The sequence below is a fragment of the Hevea brasiliensis genome, chromosome 8 (genome assembly GCF_030052815.1).
Source record: "Hevea brasiliensis isolate MT/VB/25A 57/8 chromosome 8, ASM3005281v1, whole genome shotgun sequence".
In the NCBI taxonomy this organism is placed as follows: domain Eukaryota; kingdom Viridiplantae; phylum Streptophyta; class Magnoliopsida; order Malpighiales; family Euphorbiaceae; genus Hevea; species Hevea brasiliensis.
This window is the reverse complement of record NC_079500.1, coordinates 92,738,950-92,759,729: the sequence shown is the minus strand read 5'-3', so window position 1 is coordinate 92,759,729 and position 20,780 is coordinate 92,738,950. Positions and strand designations below refer to the sequence as shown.

Here is a 20,780-nt window from a genome sequence, read left to right as displayed (position 1 = left end):
AAGTATAATATGAAGTGCCGATGAATAATCAAAGAATTTAATTAACATATTAAATTACATAATAAAATAAGTAAAAGATAAATGTTGATCGAAAAGGGTATGTCATTCACTTGTTATATATTCATCTCTAAACTGTTGAGATCAACCATGTAGATAGACAGATTGTAACACATAAGAGATTTTAGTTTACTAAATGTATCACCAAACAAATTGAGAAATATAACACTTTCTATCAATTTTATTCTACTGTTGACCATAATGAACTCAAAACAAGATAAAGCAATACTACATGATACCCTATAGAAGAAGAAGTATGACAAGCCAATATAGGTACAGGCACAGTTTAAATAATTTAATAAAGAATGGATTACTCTCAAATGCATATTCTACAACTTCGGAACATGAATATGGTGCACTTGAGCAGTAATGGAGGGGCACGCGAGAGGAATGCGATGTTTATTCTGTCGTTTACAGATCCCTGTATATGAATAATTCTATAATTTGTTCATCCACTGGCATTAAGTGAACAGGACTAAATGGTTTAGCTAGGCATTGGCTTGTTCTCCAAAAATGACCCGAAAAGAATAAATGCTTGGCGAGGGCGATGGAGTGGAACCTCATGCCCTGCTCCAGTTACTGTTACAAAAGTTAACCCTTTGTAAATTTGGCTCCACCCGCCAACCTGCAACAGAAATAAACAAAGCTGGTGAGATGAGTGAATTCTGGTGGTTATGGTCCACACATGAAGAACTTAATGAAGATTAGTATAACACTGCCCTTTATTTTTGGTAGACATCATCGTATAAGTATGAACAAAGAAACTCCCAAAATCGTATACAATGACATTCAAATAAAGTACTAAACCCCAACTTATTTAGTTCAATATAAGCATCATATCATGAAACGTAACTCGATGCCACAAAAATAAGCTAGGCATAACAATATTTTTGCATTGATACTTACCCTTCCATTATCATACCAAGGATACCAGTTGGTAATAGTTGGTAGCTTTAATGCATCGATGGAGTATCGGGTTGCAGTTACAGGAACAACTGCATCAGTGTCTCCACTGGACAGGGAGCTCAATCAGAAATCATTATTAGACATCAAAGCATATTAAACTCAAAAACACTTAAAATATGAAAAATTTAGACGCTGATTAATACCAAAAAAGAGAAAAATGATAACCAGTGCTCTGATAGAAATAATAGGCAAGTCGTGAATCGGAAACAATAACAGCTGCCCTCTTTTTCCTTACAGAAAGCATACTTTAATGCTCATCATTGATGATAAAAAGTAAAAACCATACATATGTGCATCAAAATAGTTCTTGAAGTTTATTAGACTAAGAAGACTTTTGTTTGTGTTATAAACAGTCATTTTCTTATGAATTATACATCACATATATACTTCTAAATATGGCCGCATTTTGACTTTGATGCTTCTTCACCAATAGGTTAACATGGATCATGAACCTAAACCAAACAAAAGAGGTATGTATGCTGATGTTCCTGCTTCTGCTACAAACAAGATAGTTCTCATCTAACAAAATCATCGCATTCTTCAAACTCCATCTATTGAAAATAAGCTGCACATCTGTGCTTAGAGATTACTTGATTCACCTCAGAAGCACGGGAGGAAAAAAATGTTTTAGTGCCCTTTCTTGGCTTCCATATTTAGCTCGAAGGCAAACTTTTAGCCCCTAAACCCCACCAAATTACACTATAGATGTTTAGAACCGAGGACTCTTAAATGTACTAAACAAACAGAACAATATTCAACCCACAATGAACCCAAACTAATTAGTATCCATTATATCATATATAAATAATTTTGTCCTCCATTCTGCAAGTATGTCCTACTTTCTAAGAAAGATTCATAGGCTAACAACATTAAGAAAGAAACTAGCACAAAGAACCCACAAATATAAACCAAAAATTACAACAACAGAAAAGTTTACGCCAGTAATTTAGAACACCAAATAAAATAAATATGAGAAAAGTCCTAATTGTTTCCCACAATCTAAAGTGTGAGGCCCGTCAGAATACAAAATAAGTATCCCTTCTATCAAACTTCATAGAACATCTTTTATTGATAAGACCAATTTACATCCCCAACAACCATGCCAACAGAGGAAGGTGGGGAGAATATCAATAACTTTTCCTAATGACCGTTTAGAGGCATGCAAAGGGCACACACTAGGAACGGTGAAATGAAGGTATGATTATCAGTTGTTATTTTGAGCATCATTTCTAAGAGAAAATAAGACGTTACTTTTACCTAAGATGGCTTACAATATAATGGAACATTCAAAATCATATTATGCCCATGGCTAGATCGAAGATTTTACAAAATCCATACATGATTAATAACACCAGTACTACTATTATTGCAACCATTGTTACATCTTGCTTTCAGATAACTAAACAAATTTCATAGACAAGGACAGAGGGAAAGGTGAAGATGTAAACCTACCTGTAAACCCATATCTTCAGACCAGCAGCAATGAGTTCTTTGTATATAGGAAGCATAGAAAGCGGTGAATCTTCCCAGTTGTTTCCAACAATATCACTGCAAAATATAGTAATATGGTCAACGATACTACCAGAAGGCGTGTAAGACAATTCTCAAATTTGAAGATGAAAAATGCACCTGCATGTCTTCCATGGGTAAGGGATCCCAGTTACATTTGCATGGAGTGCCTTCTGAACTTCTGGAAGATTGAAGTATACATTAGAATACCTCTCTGTACAAGGATCATACGCTCTGGACATCCATGGCTAAGTACAAAAAATAAAAAAATAAAAAAGAATGAGCTTGGCGTAAAACAGATTGAGATCAGATTAAAGAATGTCTAATCCAATATTTTGAACACATTAAATGCAATATAGAAAATTTTTAATCCATTCATTCTAGGAAGCACTTGTAATGATCCCTGCTGACAATTCTTTTGTCTTTTTCTCATTTGCGCAGGCCAACAGAATTATGAGGAAAATAATGTTAGCCAAGGCCAGGAAAACAAAGAATGGCCCTAAATTTTAACTTGGGAGGAAAAACTGAGAAATTTGGGAAATTTTGAATAAGTTACAAACTGTACATTCTTTACAACAAATCACAATACATATGTATAAATTTCAGAACTAGTTTGCTAACCTAATATATATGCAAATATTTCATCAATTTACATACTTCCTATAATGCTAAATTCATTGTCTAAGTTGTATTGTGCTTTACCTTTCGGTTCACAATTATTCAGAACCCCTTAATTATGTTGAACATGAGAAGGAAATAAGGTAAGAGCTTACATAATGACCCCTTAAGTTGTGCCTCAGCAATGCACTATCGTTGCATGGCTGAGTGAAAATGCTATATGGATCAATGTGCCCCTGCTCCACCTCTGCAAGGTAAAGAGCCTTGATGCATTCTGCTGATGGGTGCATGGAGGACTCAAAATTGCAGGCAACACGTAAAGTCTTATAGGTAGAATCAGAAATTAAACCATGCGTCCACCAATACTCAAAGGTGCCAAAATAATCATGGTAATCATCAGTGACTGCATTTCCCACCTAAAAAAAAAAAAGGAAAAAAGATATTAACTTGTGCATAATCATTGGGAACTGAAAGCATATAATTTTCAAGTCTCATGAATAATGAGTTCTGAGATTCTAACCATAAATCCCTTGAAGTTTATTACAGGATTCTGAATTCCCTTGTTCTTAGCATAAACAATTTGGGACAACTGAGGAACATAGTGACCTAAAAAAAAAATTTAATTTGAGTTTCTCATTATTGAAACAAGTATTCAGAGTGAAATTCATAAGATCTACACAATTAGGAGAAACAAATGTAGAAAAAGTATGAAGAATTTCAGAACCTGCATAGCTTTCTCCAACAATGTAAAATTCTCTATGTTTGTACTGTGGAAACCTTTCGAACCAATTGACTAAAAATGCATATGAATCTGCGGCTACAAATGCCCAACAAGCAAATTCCAAAAAATTCAAAGGAGTCAAAATCAACTAACTTCAAGGGAAAAAAAGTCAATAAGTTGAATCACAAATCGGTCATGCATAATGATATTAAGTAAAATATTCACTATATGAATGGAAAAGCACTTAACAATAAAGCAAACAAAACAAAACTACCAGTTGTCTGGTCGCCCATGGTGTACAAATCTGATGTCGTATTTGTATATGAAAACCCAACACCAACTGGAGATTCAAGGAATAGTAAATTTGCCACTGCCAACACCACCAACCACAACATATACAGGGAAACATTAAAAAGTGGAAAAGAGAGAGAGAGTACGAAATAGATTGTGCACTATAAATATTATTACATACACTTATTCCAAGCATAAGGATTGAAGTAAAGAGTTTGGCCATCAGGCTTAATGCGAAACGGTCCAATTTCCTCAGCTGCTCCATAAGCAACTGAAGAGCAACCAGGGCCCCCATTGAGCCACAAAACAAGTGGCCTTGACTCAGCTCCTCGACTTGCTGGGGACTCAATCAACCAGTAAAACAATGCCCTTCCAGATTGTTGGTTCACAGTCACATAACCTGAATACTGATTGAATTCTACATTTTTTGGTTGCCCAGGTAAATATGTGATTTTGTCTCTTTCTTGATCTTCACTAGGAAAGGATATACAAGAACAGAGAAAAAGAGATAACAGGGAAAGAATAGACAATAGAGAACGATCCATTAATCAAATAAGCAAGCTGAATTGGTAGATCAAGCAATCAAAACAAAGAAACAACAGTCCAAAGAGTTTCTTTATCTCCAAAAAATCTATCTATACTATACTACCCCTAGAGCACATGATCTGGAGAGAGAAAAAGAGAGATTGTGATTTGTGAGAGAGGTAGTCAACGCAAGTATGATTAGCAAACAATCACTGAGACCCACTTATTATGAGCTCAAAGAAGAGTTGGTGGATGTAAGTATACCACTAACACAAACAGATATAATACCAAATAACAGAAATCCTCAAAAATACTACTTGGTCAACAAAGTCCTTAGAAAGAATGACAGTGATGGAGAAGGAATCAACGGGTTATTCGATGAAAAGACAAAATGGAACATAAAACAAATCCCACAAACACAAGTCACAGAATGTTTACGGGTTTTACAAGGAACTTATCAACAAACTACGAAACAAAGTATGAAACTATTCAAACCCAGATCCCAAAATATCTCTGGGTTCCTGTTTACAATGCACATATAAAGAGATCTTAAAACGAGAGAGAAAATACGTGCATATATAGGGAAGGCTTGGCAATTTATTCACACTCCCAGTGAATGTGATTAGTTGAGCATCAGGTATGAATTGCAGCTTGCATCATGCAATGTGTTAACTGTCTTTTAATGGTTGTGATATCATTCTCTACGCTAGAATCCGTTTTTCTTTTTTCTTTTTTTTTTCTATCAAGCAATTCACCGAACAGGTTAGAGTGGCACATGGGTCTGCTCAAAATATTCAATCCTTAGCACAAACGAATATTAGAATAAACAAAAAAAAAAAGGGTAATAACTTTCTAATTGAATCTTGAACAACCAGTTAAAGAATGAGTTAACGTATATTATCATTCAAATAATGATTAAAGAAGCTTCAAAGAATGATAAAAAAAAACAGAGTTTATGCTTATATGTAGTGGTAAAATTGGCTAGTACCAATAATTATTGTAGGGGTTGTTAGCAGCAGACTCTGGCCTGTGCGGCGGAGTGCCGGTGGCCCATTGGAGGTATCTCCCAGCAAGAGGGAATCAATGGGTGACGCACAGCTCAATGTCTTCTATTGGCTTTTTTTTTTCTCTTTTTAACAAATTTTTTTTAGGAAACCCTTTTTAACAAATTGCTGAAGCTATTTGCAGTTAATTAAAAACAACATTCCCATACTGTGTTCCTCGCAAGTAGGCTCAAAAGGCCGAATTTTTGGGAAAATGCATAAAATCTATCCAAACTAGAAATGTTAATGGTTGGCAATTATTTATTGGGGTGAGCATTTGGTTCAAATCGAATTAAATCGAATCGAATCAAATTATAAAAATTAAATTATATATTTGAGAAACTGAATCGAATCGAAATAAATAAAAAATTCAAATTGAACTGAATCGCTTTATTTAGTTTGATTCGATTCGATTCAAACTGATTGGTTTTGATTTTTAATTAATTTTTTAATTTAAACTTAATTTTCAAGTTATTTAATCTGATTTTGATCTTAGTTTGAACTTAATAACCATTAATCAATGAAATTAAATAATTTATATATATATAATTACATATAATTTATAAATTCTCCATAAAAATAAATCAATTCAAAAATCAATAAGCCTATTCAGTTTAATTCGATTTAATCGATTTTTTCTCTTAAAAATTAAACCAAACTAAAATAACCGAAATATTTATAATATAAAACTGAACCAAATCAAATTATATTAAAAACTAAACCAATTCATTAAATTAAAATAATTTGATTCAATTTATTTAATTTGAATCAAATAATACTTATCCCTCATTATCTTAGATCTGATTTGATTCATCTGAATTTGATCAATTTTTTGGACTTATATTATGTAAAGCGGAGACGAAGAGAATGTTTCTCTCATCTCATAAAATAATACATTATTATATTTTTATTAAAAAATAATTTATTTATATGTATTTATATATTTAAATAATATAATTTTAGTAAAAATATATATTATTAAAATTATATTTAAAGCTTATATTTTTTAATTATAATTTATTTTTTAATAAATAAATTTATATTATATAATAATAAATTAAAATTAAAAAATAAAAAAAATCCGCACGAGAAAATTTGTCCTGCCTTACCCCAGTGAGGAAGTTCTCATCCAGTCCCAAACTTCTGTTGGGTTAGGACAGGGGAGCCTGCCAGGTTACCATTCCTAGCTGGCTTAGAGCTGGTTATGGGTCGATTCAGAATCAGGTTCGAAATTGATTTAATTTGGGCTTGATAGTTGATTAGTTCACTTTTTGAATTGGCATGAAAATAAATCAAAAGATGAAGTCATTTTTTTGAAAAATGACTAAATATTTTTTTGAACAGTAAAATATTTTTTAGTAACATATTTTCTTAATTGCTCTAAATATTAAAAATTATAAAAATTATTTTTTTTGAAATGAATAGAGTTTGAGCGAAAATTATTGTCAAAAATTCAATTTATATATTCAGGCCTGTTTAGCATTGCTGTTGAAAATACTGTTAAAAATTTTATTTTTTTTTTAAATATACTAATCAGAAAATATTAAAAAATAATTAAAAATTAAATTTGATCAGTTTTAGTCATAATAACACTATAATAATAAAATAATTTTTTTCAAACTGCTTTTTCAATGATATTTAAAATTATATTTTTATTCGAAAAAATAATTTCAGTCTTTAAAACTCAATGCCAAAAACTCAATGCCAAACAGGCTGTAAATCTTATCTCTATGTAATCTCAAGTATACACTCTCGTGCACCAATTTGATATATTTTAAAAAAATAAAATAAATCTAAATTAATAAAATAAAAAATTCTATTTTATCAACTAAATTAACAACATTGAACATCTCAATATATTTATCAAATGTTATAATTCAATAATTTAGATATCAAAAGCCAACATTATTCAAATGGGCACTACATGATAATAAGGACTTCACATGCTGCATTAATTTGTTGTTGATATAAAAAAATTAAAATAAGATATTAAAATAGCTAAATTTTCTATGTTTGAAATGATAAACTATATTTATGTTAATTATTTTTAAATCATTTTACTAATTAATATTATTATGTTTTGAAAAATTTTAATTTTATTAATTTTTTATCAATTTTTTTAATAAAAAATAATTATTTTTAATTAAAAATAATAAAAAATTAAAAAATTATATATAATTATGTGAGAATTCAATTAAATTATTTTTTTATAAATAATTTATTTTAAAGGAAGTCAATATATCTAAAAGTATATATACTACTTCTAGCCCATTATTTTGTTTTTATTTTTGATGCTTTAAAAATCTCAAGTAAGCAAATGCATATTATAGAAAAATAGATATGAACAAAGTGAGAATAGGTTATCTAACTTCTTCATTGCAAGTTTGTTATGATTATCTCTTAAAAAGAAAAAGAGAAAAATAAATAAATAAATAAAAGTGTTCAATACTCATCATTGACAATCTTTCTTTTTCATACAAATTGAATGTAGCTATGAAAGAAAGGTATACAGGGTGAAAAAGATTTCTTTTTCATACAAATCTTTCTTTTTCATTTTGACAATCCCTCTCCATCATTTTTTACAATTTTTTTTATTTTTTTTTATACGTGTCTATTTAGAACAAATTCTACGCATATCTCATTAGATTTATTATTATTGATATATGTTTTTATCTTTTTAATAAATTTATTAATTGCCCTTCATTATTTTGATTATTTACAACTATGCTTTTTTTTATTATCTAATTAATTTTAGAATTTATATAAATTTAAAATTTTTAATTCTATTTATATTTAAATTCTAATCAATTAAGTTCTTTTATAATTGATTTTAAAATTATTTTTTGACATGTGTCAATTTAAAATAAATTCTGAGCATATCTCGTTAGATTTATCATTATTGATATATGTTTTTATCTTTTTAATAAAGTTATTAATTACCCTTCATTATTTTGATTATTTACAACTATGCTATTTTTTTATTATCTAATTGATATTATAATTTATATAAATTTAAAATTATTAATTCCGTTTATATTTAAATTTTAATTAATTAAGTTCTTTTATAATTTAAAATATTTATTTAAAATTAATTATAAAATTAAATATCTATATAATAAATAAATGTATGAAGGAGGGGAGAGTGTGATTTCTAAAAATACCAATAGTAGTTTAGTGTTATAATAATAAATGACTAAATTTAATTGGTTATGTATTAAAATATATTATAATAATAAAAATTTAAATTTAATTAGCTGATGAAAATTAAAATTAATTTTAAAATGGGTAGGATTATTTTTATATTATTTATGATATTAAAAATTTTTAAAAACTTTATTAAACTATAAAGTCGTTCAAAAGAGAAAAAATATATATTTTTCTAAAATTCTATTTTAAGTTTATAAGTCTATGTATTATAAAATAAAAGTATTATAGAATTAATAATAATAATAATAATAATAATAATAATAATAATAATTTTTTAAGAAGAATTATATATTATTTGTATTTTTTAATTTACTATATATGAATTTTTTTAATAAATAATAATTTATTTTTATAAATTTAGTGACGAAAGTGAGTCGCCAATTACAGTTGGCTGTCGCTAATATTTAAAAAAGTAGAAACGACCACTTATTGTTACTAAAAGCTAATAAGTTTTTAGCGATATATTATTTATCGTTAGTACTTTCAGTTATTTAATATAATTTTATTATTAATTTTTTAATGATAATTTATTCGTTGTTAAATTTGTAATTAATTTTAATTTTTAATATTATTATAATTAATATAAATTAAAATTTTAATATTATTTTTATATTAATTGTAATCATACTAAAAATTTTGTTATAATTTTATATTCTTAATCTTATTATAAATATTATTAATTTATTAAAAATTATTTAATTTATTATAATAAAATTAATAAATAAAATTAAATATTGAATTTTTCTTATACTAATTTCTTTTTTTTTAATTATTCTAAATATTTACAAACTTATAATATTAAATCATAAAATCATTAATAAAAATAACTATTTAATTAACATAATTATAAAATTATTATTAAAAATTAATTAGTTAATTAAATTAAAATTTACATTTATATCAATACATATAAAATTCTAAACCTATTCAATGAAAAATATTTTATTTGGTATAAATTTATAGCTATTATTTTAAAATATCAGTAACAAATAGCTTTTATATTTACATACTCTATTTTCATGTAATAAAACTTAAGTTTAATTAATTTTAATTTATAATATAATTTTTTTTATTCATTATATTTCTATGTGTCTTTTTTTCTTTCAATGGGTAAAATCTATTTATAAGTCTTTAAATCTTTTAAATTTTTATATGTCACAGGTATTATTCTTATGAATGTAGTTATATGTGAATGTGATTACTATAATTTTGTTATTATTGTCAATATTGAATAAAACTAATATCCTTACAAATTTAATGATATTTATATACGCTAAAATAGATTAATTTTTCATTTTTTATGTTTAATATTGATGCATCCTATAATATTTGAGATGATTAATATCATTTTTACATTAAAAAAATATATTTTACATGTAATTATATAAGATTTTAATTTTCTTGGGTCAATTTAGTTTAAATGTAGGCTAATTTTAATTCTTAATACCCTCATGTTCATGTAAATATTTTTTATTTTGAATTTATTAACCAAATTTAATTAGATTGTTAATTTTGACCATAAGATTATAAAAAGTATAATTATATTTTTATATATATATTTATATGAAAATATATGCTCTTCTCAATATTAATTTTAAGTTATTATATTTTAGATTTTTACAATAATAAAAACAAGCATAAAATATGAAAATGATTAGAAAAAAAAAATTTGACTTCTTGATATTATTAATTATATATAATTAATATGAATTCATTAAAAATGTAATATTAAATTTATATTTATATTTTAATCTATAATACATTTACAACATATATAGTATAATCTATAATTTAAAAAACTAAAAATACTCAATAAATATAATAAATAATATATTAAATAGATTTTAAAATTACTTATATTAAATAATATGATAATATAAAATTTAAAAATATCAATATAAAGAAAATGAAAATTTTATAATAATAATTCACTACACCGTATAATATATTTTAAAAATTATTCCATTTTCTAATTTTATAAATAAACTTCTTTTATATTAATTTAGCTATGCAATCTCATTATATATATATATATATATATATATATATATATATATATATATATATATATATATATATATATTATTTTAAATTATAAAAAATATAATATAGGTAAATCAAATTTATTTAAAAAAAATAAAATTAGAAAGTCTGAATAAATAGAATTCAATGAATTAACTTGTATTTTTTTATTAATTTATTTTAATTTTTAAACATTTCACTTATTTATATTTTTAAAACTTATTATTATATTTCTTTTATTATATTACATTTAAGTTTATAATTATGTTGTTATTATCCTATATATAATAATTTCACATTAATAAATATTAATTAAATGTAACAATCCAAAATTTTTAAATTATAAATAAAATAAAAAGAAACTATTATGTTATTAATATCATAGGATTTATTTGAACTGATTTTAAAATAAAGAAAGATAATAATAATAAATAAAGTAATAATAAATAAATTAATTAAAGTTAATTTAGTAAACGAGAATAAAATAATTAAATTTTCCTATACTATATTTATTTTTATCATTACTAGAATTTTATTAAATTTTAACATAATAAAATAATTTTGGACCTAATTGTAAACCCCTAAAAAGTTGGGGGACTAATAGTATAATTAGAAGTTAAAAAAAAAAAAACACAGAAAATTAAAAACGCAGCAACCCCTCTCCCCTCTCTCCCGCGTCACCCTCTCCCCCCTTACCTTCTCCCTCTTGCTTCCGACCAGCACCAACGTCAGCGAGGCACTGGTGGCACTCTCCCACCTTAGGACGGCATCAGGTGGCCACAGCCACGGCAGCAAGCGGCAAGGAGGAAGAGAGAGAGAGAATAAAGGGAAGGAAAAATAAGAGAGAGAGAGAGAGAGAGAGAGAGAGAAGCAGGTCGTTTTCTGGTCGATTCCGGCCACTAACGCCGGCGATCCAAGGTCCCACCAACCCCCCACGAACCCAGCTCCATTTTTCGACCAGCCATGCCCGAAATAGTGGAATTTCCAGCGAGTTTCGAAGAGAGAGAAAGTGACAGCAGTGGCTTCCGGCCACTTTTCTAGCGATCCGACCGTCGAATCGGAAATCCAAGGCCATCGATGGACTTAGGACGACGAGATCTTTGAGATAGGACTGGTCTCGCTCCAATCGGACACCGTTTGAAAAATGAGATAATCGAACGGTTTAAATCGCTTGGTGAGATTTTCGAACTTTTTCGATTTCAAAAATTTTAAAAAAAAAATTATAATAATTATTAATACAATTTGGACTTAATTTAGGTGCAATCGGATTGAAGATAGCTCACCGGTGCCGATACCGCATTTTCAGTCAGATCCGACTGCCCGGCAGCCTGTCTCAGAACGTGATCGATATCACAGTCAATCCTAGCATTTTCAGACGTTCTGGACACGTTCCAGGTGTCAGAATTGACATAGGTAAACCCGAACTCCAAGTTGCTCATTTTCGGCTAATATTGATTTAGAATAAAATTCATAAAATATTCGTGGATGATCAAAAAATTATATTTCCTTTTGCAATAGCCTTATAATATTATTAAAGACCGCGGGAAAAAATTTTAAAATTTTTAGAGCTCGTTTGTATAGTTTTTGCAAAAGGGCTAGTTATAGGGGCTAAATTGTAATTTTTCGAATTGTGGTTGTTGACTGTTTGGGTGGGCCCAAGAGGGGCCTTGTAATATGATTTAGTTGTGATTGTGTGATTGGCGGATATAGAAATGTATTTTGAAACCTTTTTGCAGGTTGGGTAGGTTCTAGGTATAGGGAAAACACTGTCGGATTTTCGGCATGAATTACATTGTCTGTTGCCTCTTTAGAGTTTTATTTTGACTTAATACTAATAAATTTATAATTTAATTATTAGGTAATCGATGTCAGCTATTTTCCTCCATCCAGCAGCTACAATAGTCCTCGGTGTACTGTGAGTAAAATATTAATTTTAATTGTAATTTCGATATTATTATATGTTCAAGCATGCCCATGCATCACTTATAAATATGTATTTATATAGTTAAACACTAGGCACATTTTTATGTTGCATTCATAATTGTTAAAGTGCCATGTATGTTGTTGTGGTAATTTGGAGCAGTGTGTGTAAGTTGGCGTGCGTGTGGTATGGTGTTGGCTATGGACAGGACGGGTATACACGGCTTGAGATCTTCGCTGGGACCCGGTCCTTCGGGGTAGACACGCTTGAGTTATTCGCTGGGACCCCGATTTGGTTTTTTAAGCGAAAGTCCGGCTTGAGTTCTTCGCTGGCACAGGTTGGATTAAGAGGGCTGTATAGGGGATCAGCTCCCATATATGTATTGTTTGACCTTATCGGGTATGTGAGTGCTCCAGATTACATTTTTACTGTTATAATGTGAAAATATTGACGATGTTGGATCTTACTCTATAGGGTGCATTAGTTTTAGATAGCTATAGAGATTATGGTTAAAATTGATATTTTACTCTCTGAATCGAACGCTCACTCCTATTCACCATATTTTTCCAAGCTACAGGAGGAGACATTTTTTAGAATAACATGTCCCTTTCCTCGCAGGTTATGAAGAGATTACTACAATTGTGGGCGCCTAGTCATGGATTGAGGAATAGTTAGGCTTACTACGAGCCTCGAAAGCTTTAGACTGGCCTAGGTCCTAATGCCGGTCCGGCCCATAGGTTGGGTCGTGACATTAAATTTAATATTTTAAATTAAATAATTAAATATAATATTTATAATATAGTAATAATATTATATAATGTATAAAAAGATAATAGAAAATTATATAAAATATTAAATATTGAGTATATATAATAAAAAAATAAATTGCACGTTAAATATTTATGAAGGAAGGGGAATGTTAGGATTCCTAAAATACTCTCCATTATTTTTATTATTTACATCCATAATACTTTTATTATTTAATTAATTTTAAAATTTATGTAAATTTAAAATTTTTAATCTTATTTATATTTAAATTCTACTTAGTTAAATTCTTTTATAACTCAAAATATTTAACTTGAAAATTGTTTCTATAAGTAAAAAAATTTTCGTTTATGTAATTTTCATTAAAATTAAAAAATATTTTATATTCTCAAATTATTTTTTAGTATAATAATTTAAAAATAATTAAAAAAAAACATTAAAAAAATTATTAAAATTGAATTTAAATTTAAATAAAATTAATACTAATTTAATAATTTTAATAAAAATAGCTAAATTAATTTAAATAAAATTAAAAAGTGCTTAGATTTTTTTATTAATTATGCTTATTTTCAAAAAAATTTTTTGTATATAAAATATTTTAATTTATAAACTTATTAAATTAAAAAGTATTTTCATAAAAATCTTTATTTGAATGATTAATCATTTTGAAATAAAATTTAATTTTAATTTTATATTAAAATATAATAAAAAAGTCATAATATTAAAATCAAAAGATCATTCATCTCAATTTTTTATCTATTTAAATGAGTTTTATATTATTATTTAATTATATAATTATATAAATATTTATAATTATAATAAAGAATACAATTAATGTATAGTTATAAAAATGTATTTTTAAATATATAATTTAAGTTTTCATTAATATATTAATGATATATATTTTTTAATTATTAATATTTCAAATATTAAAATTTTATTTTATATTATATAAAATTCTATATATAAATAAAAAATTATAAACATTCATTCAATTATCAAACAAATTTTTTTCTTATAGTATTGTATTTTTTTTATGTTTAAAAAATATATAACCTATAATATACGTAAAGTATAAATTTATGAACAGGCAAAAATATTCTTAATTTTTATTATTTATAAATATATAAGTTATCTTTTATTATTGAAGTTAATTTTATATTTTATAAAAATCTTTATCCTATTTGTTTATAGTTTATAAAAATCTTTATCCTATTTGTTTTTAACTTTTACTTAATTAATTTTTTTATTGTAATCCAAAGCAAAAATTTACAAAAAAGAATTAATTACCATAAAAAATTCTTTTTCTTAATCTAACTTCCATATTTTAAAAAATAAATTATCAATTTTCATTGAAAGAATTAACTAAACAAATTTCACAACTTTTTTAAAAAATCATCCATACTAATTGAAACTTAAAGTGTTTTAATTGATTCTTATAAAAAAAATAACCTAAAGAAGATGACTACAAAACTTATAAAATAATTTATCAATATTAATTGAAACTCAATGCATTTTAATTTATTTTTTATGACCTTTTTCTCTTCTAATGCCATTATTTTACTTAATTATTAAAATTTATTATTTTATTATAATATATGAAAAATATAAATCATAAGGACATATATTAATAAATAAAATAATAAATGATTTTTTATTATTTATGAAATTAATAAATTCATTGCATATTTTATAATTTAACTTTTTATTAATATATTATTATTTGTTTAATTAATTTATAATACTATATTATTTCTTTTTATTAATAAATTATATATAAAAATAAAATAATCAATTTAATTTATGTTCTTTTTAAATTTGTAAGTTTTATCTTATAATTTTTTTATTTTTCTACTAAATTTTATTTTAAATTGTCAATTAACTTGGTGATAAAATATTAAAATTATTTCAATAAGAACTAAATTGCACATATTATAAAGATAATTGATTATAAATATTTTTTACACTTTTATTAATTTATTTTTTCTGTGAACAATACTTCTAAAAAATAGTAAAAGATTTTACTGCCTTTGTTAATTTATTATAGTAATATTTTTTTAAACATTTTCTGTATAGTTTTTTTTTTTATTATAAACACTATTACTTTAGAACAATAAGTGATTTTGATTGACACATTATTCTTTCAGTATAGATTTTACTATTATTATCATCAAAATATGTATTGTTCAAAACAATAAAATATATATTGTTAACATTATTTAAAATATTATAAAATAAGATGGATCTTTTCATAATATTTATTTTGAGTTAATTATATATTTAATGTTTAATTAAAGATTTTAAAATATTATAACATTTTCATTTATTATATTGAAAATTAAATTTTTATTATTTATATTCTTAAATAAAAAAAATTCAAAACACAACATATTAAAAATTTGTTATTAAAAATTAATATATTATATTAATTGTCACGACCCAACCTATGGGCTGGACTGGCATTAGGACCTGGGCCGGCATAAAGCCCTCAAGGTTCGTAGTAAGCCTTACTATTCCCAAACCCATGACCAGACCTACAATTTAGGCCCAATATGCATATAAAATAATTTAAATTAAACTGTTATAATTTTATTTCGGGCCAACTTAACCCAGTAATTATCAGAAACTAAAATTAGGGGAGCTCAGCTCAACCCTGTTATATTATTTACAAACTATTTAAAAATCATAAAAAAATTTTATTTGTTAATACAAAAACTTAAATTCATGCAGTCCCTGACAGGATTAATGCTACTATTAGTACATGCAGATTTCTAAATTACAAATTTAGATAATAATAATACAGTTAAGTAATTTTTTCATAACCTGTGAGGAAAGGAACAGGTTATTCTGAAAAAGATCTCCTTCTGTAGCCTGAAAAAATATGTGAACAGGAGTGAACGTTCGACTCAGAGAGTAAAATATCAATTTTAACCATAATCTCTATAGCTATCTAGAGCTAATGCACCCCTGTGGAGTGAAATGCAACATCATCGGTATTTTCATATAAATCACATCATAACAGCAAAAAGGTAACTTGGAGCACTCACACACCCGATAACATCAAACAATACATATACGGGAGCTGATCTCCTATACAGCCCTCTTAATCCAACCTCTGCCAACGAATATCTCAAGCCGGACTTTCGCTTAATAAACCAAATACGGAGTTCCAGCGAAGATCTCAAACCGTGTCTACCCCGAAGGACCGGGTCCGAGCAAATATCTCAAGCCGTGTCTACCCGTCCTGTCCATATCCAACACCATACCACACGCACGCCAACGCACGCACACTGATCTAAATTACCACAAACAACATCCATGGCAATTCATCAATTTAGAATGCAATATAAAACGTGCCTAGTGTTTAACTACATAGATATATACATATAAGTGATGCATGAGCATACCTGAACATATAATAATATTGAAATTATAATTAAAATTAATATTTTACTCACAGTACACCGAGGACTATTGTGGCTGCTGGATGGAGGAAAATAGTTGACCTCGATCACCTAAATAATTATATTATAAATTTATTAGTACTAAGTCAAAATAAAACTCTAAAGAGACAACAGACAACCTAATTCATTCATGCCGGAAATCCAATAGAGTTTCCCCTATACCTAGGACCTATCAAACCAGTAAAAAGATTCAAATAACACTTCTAAATTCTCAATTTTCACGATCACATCTCATCAACATTATATGGCCCCTCCTGGGCCCTCCAAATCAAACAATAGTCATAAAATTGAAAAATTACGTTTTAGTCCCTATAATTGATATTTTGTAAAAATCCACTCAAATAAGTTCTAAAAATTCTAAAATTTTACCCCGCTGTCCTTAATGAAGTTATAAAGCTATCACAAAAGAAATTGTAATTTTCTAATCACTCATGAATATTTTATTTAAGAATGTTACTCAATTCCATAAGTTTCCAACAGCTAATATATTATTAATTCAACCCAATTCAATATTCACATATTTAAACCTCTATTCTGAAGCTTCAACCAATTATATAAAATTTGAATATCGTAATCTCAGATAATCTTATATGCCCATATGCTAAAAATCTAACTAAAATCCATCTATATTTTTCAAAAATATTCTACAATTACTCAAAAATTCAACAAACAACATATAATATCTCGAAATAATTTTACTTTCATCATATATTTTTCTTAAAATTTTTCTTCAAATTTTCCTGTTTAAGAAACACTACATTTATGCTTCACAGACTGAGAAATAATAAAAATAATCTTATCCGAAGCTTATTTGTGTCTCAAAAATTCTAAAAATTTATGAGGAAGCCTCTGGAAGTTGAATCATCCCCAAAGCTCACCGAAGCCATGTAACACCCCTCACCCGACTACAGTGTAGCCGAGCAAAGTGTGCTACATTCGGTGCCGGAGCACCCTATCTTATCTTACTTTATTCCTTTCATATTTTGATCTCGATATATTTTAATATTGATTATTTTTCGACGGAGAAACCAGCGGAGTTTCCCCTATTTTATTGCCAGTTGACGTATTTTACTATTTACCTATTTGAAAGTTTCAATAATATTTTACAAATAAAATCTCATCAATTATTTTCATAACTATCTCATAATTCACATCTCATTCATATATCTCAATTTCATATTCATTTCCATGCATTATCTATATATTTCAAATCTGTCTTCGAATCCATACAATCTCATTCATGCTCAAATCACATAAGTAAAATTCTCAAATTTCTTTAATTTACATAATTTCATAATTTACATGATATATAAATTAATTACATATGAAAAAGCTAATTTATTAAATTACATTACATTTCTATTAATTACCTGCTCATAATCTACATTACAATACAATATCTAGCATTTTATACTTAAATACAAAATATGATCTATATGGGCCCTATCTATATGCATTGCTGAGGAGGTGACAACCTTGAATACTTCAGGCACTTCTGCAGATCTGGACTCCAAAAATCTTAGTCAAAGTACCTGAGCGAGGAAACAAATCCATCGCGCTAAGCATTCGCTTAGTGGTGCAATAATAGAACAAGAAAATAAAATATACAAATAAAGAAAGAACGAAGCATAATTTGAATATTTAAGAATCAATTTAATTCAATACAATGTGTCTAATATTAATTATCTTTTGTTCTCATTTGTTTCGCTTTGGAAGCGTTTAATTCCGAAATTCACAGTGATAATGTACAACATACAGAATTAATAAAAATACTCAGTTTATATTTATATGGCAATAGAAGGTACATTTAAAATATTTAGTTAAGTTATACCTATTTTTGCAACTCTTTTATCATTTTACTTAACAATTTTTATGTGGTTTGGATCATTTCATAATTGTAACGAATTCTTTTGAAGTCTTATTAACTCATTTGTTTGATTTCTAATATTTTTAATTACTAATAGTCTTAATTTATTTCAATAAATTACACTGCCCAAGTAACCTATGACAGGCTGACTAAACTGGATAACAGGTCGTTGGCACTGGACACCGCGGTGCCTCGGGCCGTCATACCATGGGACGCAGAACGTCAACCACGTATGCAGTCAGTATGGCTAAAAAGCCATGATATCACATAATCGGGCATAAAAGCTATGAATACGGGCATAAAAGCCATGAATACGGGCATAAAAGCCATGAATACGGGCATAAAGCCATGAATACAGGCATAAAGCCTTTCGCAGTACTGCTAAAACAATACCCTATTGGCATGCCAATCTATCCAATCTGACACACGTGTCTAGGCAATACAAGGGCACATAATATCATTAAATATTAATATATTGTGTTTTATGAATTCATTATTTCATGATAAATTTCAATTATAATTCATACATTCATTTGATCATTTATATGATCACAATTCACATCAATTATCCTTTTATACCATTGTACTCAAAATACTTCTCCTCTCTACAATAATGAGAACTAATGTCTCATTCATACATTAATATGGTTTATTTATCCATTCATTATGTTATTCATATTGATCACAATTCTAAACAATGGTTCACATGTACCATTGTATTCAAAACATTTTTCCTTTCTCATTTATACATTCAAGAATCTACTCATGTAATTACAATTTTTATATTTCAAGTTGAATTATTAATATTTTATGAATTCCATTTGTGATGGGCATATAAGCCCTAACTATTTATTCACATCAATTAGGTGACTTATTTTTCATGTTTCAAGTAATCCATAAATATTTCATGGATTTCAAAATTTATGACCTTAATTTCTTTTCAACAATTTTGACTAGGATGCATAGTCCACATTTGTCATACAATTCTAAGCATTTAAGCTTAGAGTTGGTTCTAGTTCTTCATCTTAATTTACTAATCATTTTGATTACTATTCACCTTACTAGTCAACCAAAATGTTGACTTTTTCTTACTTAATGGATATATTAATTCTAATTACACCAAGATCCCACATTTTGAGTTTTACATTTGCTAGTATTAATTGCCAATTGCAATTTAAAGTCCCCTAGATTCATTTCTAATTTTAAATTTTGAATTTCAAGTTTTTGTGTCACTATTCACCTCATTGGTCAACAAAAATGTTGACTTTTGGATAGAAAATATGTAAATTGGTTTTGGCACTCCCAACATACCACATTTGGCATTCAAAACTTGTTGGCATTAAGCATTTATACTATTTCAAAGTTTAAACCAAGGGAAGCAGAATTTTCAGTTTTTGTAGCTCAATTTTACTGTTCCATTGGGCACTGTTGCAGTGGGAATTTGAAGAAATGGTAAACATGAAAGTTGTTCCTTATTTTGTCTAGTTGAATTTATTTTTTTGAATCACTCAATTTGGAGTTTTGTAGCTCCAGATATGGTCCAAAAACCACAGCTGGCCGGATTGCCAAAACTGCAGAATTACCAAATCTGATTACCATGAACAAAGGATTGTGATTACATTTTTGAATAGGTTCTGGCCATAATTTGGGGTAGATTTCTTCATGAAAGTTGTTTGTCTATATCTTATCTTGTTGCTGTAAAAATTTCAGGTCAATTGACCATTTCTACAGTGAGTTATGGCCAAATGAACACTGTTCATTTGGTCATTCTGCAGAATTGGCTTGCAGGGTACCCAGATTGGGG

The 20,780-nt window shown here is 27.1% G+C and overlaps 1 protein-coding gene across 1 annotated transcript; it reads right to left on the bottom strand.

Annotated features, from left to right (window-relative positions):
- Positions 1-210: 210 nt before the first annotated feature.
- On the bottom strand, positions 211-5,637 carry LOC110647957 (serine carboxypeptidase-like 27). The gene is made up of 9 exons (XM_021802013.2): positions 4,344-5,637; positions 4,146-4,241; positions 3,875-3,967; positions 3,671-3,756; positions 3,306-3,566; positions 2,653-2,780; positions 2,476-2,571; positions 964-1,069; positions 211-682 (listed from the first exon to the last, which is right to left on the bottom strand). Exons 1-9 carry the CDS (start codon positions 4,705-4,707, stop codon positions 542-544), a joined length of 1,371 nt encoding a protein of 456 aa, XP_021657705.1. The 5' UTR covers positions 4,708-5,637; the 3' UTR covers positions 211-541.
- Positions 5,638-20,780: the final 15,143 nt, after the last annotated feature.

What these genes read in the sequence shown, in the direction of transcription:
- LOC110647957 (XM_021802013.2), bottom strand. Translation starts at nt 4,707, where the DNA reads ATGGATCGTTCTCTATTGTCTATTCTTTCCCTGTTATCTCTTTTTCTC. An exon ending in TGTTGGAGAAAGCTATGCAG is followed by an intron (nt 3,757 to 3,874) that starts GTTCTGAAATTC and finishes TTTTTTTTTTAG; the next exon opens with GTCACTATGTTCCTCAGTTG. An exon ending in CTTGGTATGATAATGGAAGG is followed by an intron (nt 683 to 963) that starts GTAAGTATCAAT and finishes TTTCTGTTGCAG; the next exon opens with GTTGGCGGGTGGAGCCAAAT.